The sequence below is a fragment of the Heterodontus francisci genome, chromosome 34 (assembly GCF_036365525.1).
Source record: "Heterodontus francisci isolate sHetFra1 chromosome 34, sHetFra1.hap1, whole genome shotgun sequence".
Taxonomy (NCBI): Eukaryota; Metazoa; Chordata; class Chondrichthyes; order Heterodontiformes; family Heterodontidae; genus Heterodontus; species Heterodontus francisci.
Window position 1 is genome coordinate 44,608,288 of NC_090404.1, and position 2,837 is coordinate 44,611,124.

Below are 2,837 nucleotides of genomic sequence, written 5' to 3' on the forward strand. Positions count from 1 at the left end.
CATGTCAGGAATTATTCAGTGAAGGGACATTATTAGGCAGTGACTTGTTAACAGAAATATAAACAGTGTAACAAGTGTCCGTTTTATGATTGAATCGGCTCTTACCCAAAACTCACCGAGAGCAGTGTTTCTGTTCACAGTGTTTCTGCTCACAGTTAACCCACACGGCTTCAGCCCGGCTCTCCTAGGGTCATAGAATCATTGAGTCATAGAGAGATACAGCACCAAAACAGGCCCATCGGCCCAACGAGTCCACGCTGACCATCAACCACCCATTTATACTAATTCTACATTAATCCCACTTTTCCCTCTCACATCCCAACCTTCCCGCAATTCTCCTACCACCTACTTACACTAGGGTCCTCTTCCACGTTAGCTGCTGCTGACTGTTCTGCAGTGACCTCCACTGAGTGTGAATGATCCTTCTGCTCCAAGCCCCTGGTAATGTCCTGGACTATTCCAGTTTTAAATCTTTTCTCCACCATTTGTATAACTGGCAGCATCTCTCGCATCTGAGTAAATAAATTTTAGTTTCAAAATCCACAATAGGATTAAGCTGATTATCTATGCAGACAGCACAACGCAGTACTGAGAACGTTTTGCATTGTCGAAGGAACATTTCTCCAAATAAGACCTCATCACCTGCCAGTTCTGTGGGCACAGATGGAGACCAAAGATCCGAGGGGACTAACAGGAGTAGCGGTCAGAGCCTTCACACTGTGTCTTCAACAACATCCCCTCGGGAAAGTGAGAAAACATTAACTGTCCATTCCGTTCTCTCTGTTTGAGGGTCCTTTCGAACATGTTAACAGCAGAATTTGCCAGCAATTAATCATTTTACAATAATGCATTGGATGAGGACCTTTAAGGTCCTCAGCAGGATACAATCTGTTTTAAATACAGTTATTTTTCCCCTACTTTCCTGTTAGTTTCCACTTTTATTGTCGGTTATTGTATTATTTACCCTCGTAACTATCTTCTAGAATATGTGACTGATGTTAGTTTTGTGTCTGTTTGGTGTTCCCATGTTGGTTTCAATGGGTTTACGATCCTTTCTTGTTGTCCAGTATGAGTGATGGTGTTATTTTACATTCCAATGTTATTGTCCTGTCTAATTTTTAATCCAGATGATTATTTTTAACGCGGAAAGAAGTGCCAGAGAGGTTATGCGATTGTTTTTCACTCCAGATTATGTGCCAAAGCTGTGAATTCCAAACAGAATGCTGTAAAACGAATGATTTTGTTGGGAGTCATAGAGAGATACAGCACTCAAACGGGCCCTTCGGCCCACAGAGTCTGTGCTGACCAACATTTATACTAATCCTACATTAATCCCATATTCCCTATCACATTCCCACCATTCTTCTACCATCTACCTACTCTAGGTGCAATTTACAATGGTCAATTTACCTATCAACCTGCAAGTCTTTGGCTGTGGGAGGAAACCGGAGCACCCAGCAGAAACCCAGGCAGTCACAGGGAGAACTTGCAAACTGTGCACAGGCAGTACCCAGAACTGAACCCGGGTCACTGGAGCTGTGCGGTGCTAACCACTGTGTCACTCTGCCAGCCCACTGGTCCCGTGTCAGACCAATAATTTTCCTGTTCTCGCTCGCTCACTCACATACACTCTCTTTCTCTTCATCTTTCTGCCTCTATTACAGCTAACTTGACAGTGATTGTGATCCTGTCCCGAGGAAGATGCGGTCTCTCCAGATGCATCACTTACTACCTGATGTCCATGGCAGTGTCGGATCTCCTGGTCATGATGATCGTTGTGATTTTAAACCGGATTGCTGGTATTTATTTCCCAGTCAGTCACCTGTCAATCACACCAGTATGCAGTCTCTGTGTTGCCTTAAACTATGCGATCATAGACTGTTCTGTCTGGGTAACAGTAACTTTCACGTTTGATCGATTTGTGGCCATTTGTTGCCAGAAGCTGAAAATAAAATACTGCACACAGAAAACAGCGGTACTGGTTATAGCAACTGTCTGCATATTGAGCTGTTTAAAAAACAGCTTCTGGTATTTTATATTTGAACCTTTGTATATAATCAACGGTATACCCTGGTTCTGCAGCACAAAATTAATATTTTATACCTCACTTGCATGGGCCGCATTTGACTGGATTCATCGCATTTTAACCCCTTGTCTCCCATTCATTCTGATCTTATTGCTCAATGCTCTGACTGTCATATACATTCGAGAAGCGAATAGAGCCCGCAGGAGACTCCGGGCCCACAGCAATGGAGAGACTCAGAGTGACCCAGAGATGGAGAAGCGGAGAAACTCCATTGTTTTACTCTTTGCCATCTCGGGCAGTTTCATCCTGTTATATTTGTTACTTATTGTAAATTTCCTTTATGTCCGAATTGCAAAACTTAGTTATTTTCCTAGTTCCAACTTCAATCAAACAAATTTTATTCTGCAGGAAGGCGGATATATGCTTCAGCTTTTGAGTTCCTGCATCAATCCGTTTGTATATGCAGGGACCCAGAGAAAATTTAGAGAGGAGTTAAAGAATGGAGCGAAATATCAACTGAAACTTACTGTTAACTTGTTTAAATGATGGGAAAAGTACAATCCAACATGAATTGCACGTTATATTCCATCCAACCTGTGCTTGCCCATGTCACACACGACCTCCCCTTGCAGAACAATAATCACTCGCTTTGAAATCCTTATCCATTGTGTGAATTTAAGAAAGCATAAGCAATGCCACATCACACAATTCAGTGTTGTAACATGCTGTTGTTTAGTTTCCAGTTCTCTTCCCGTGCTGACTCTAGCTTAGTATATTCCCATCAGCCCCAAGGGCCCAGAAGTATCGCTAT

At 42.7% G+C, this 2,837-nt stretch overlaps 1 protein-coding gene across 1 annotated transcript; it reads left to right on the forward strand.

The window, feature by feature from the left end:
• Positions 1-566: 566 nt before the first annotated feature.
• On the forward strand, positions 567-2,572 carry LOC137348871 (probable G-protein coupled receptor 139). Its single transcript, XM_068014104.1, has 2 exons — positions 567-747; positions 1,665-2,572. The coding sequence occupies exons 1-2, from the start codon at positions 567-569 to the stop codon at positions 2,570-2,572; spliced, it is 1,089 nt and encodes a 362-aa protein (XP_067870205.1).
• The last annotated feature ends 265 nt before the right edge of the window (positions 2,573-2,837 follow it).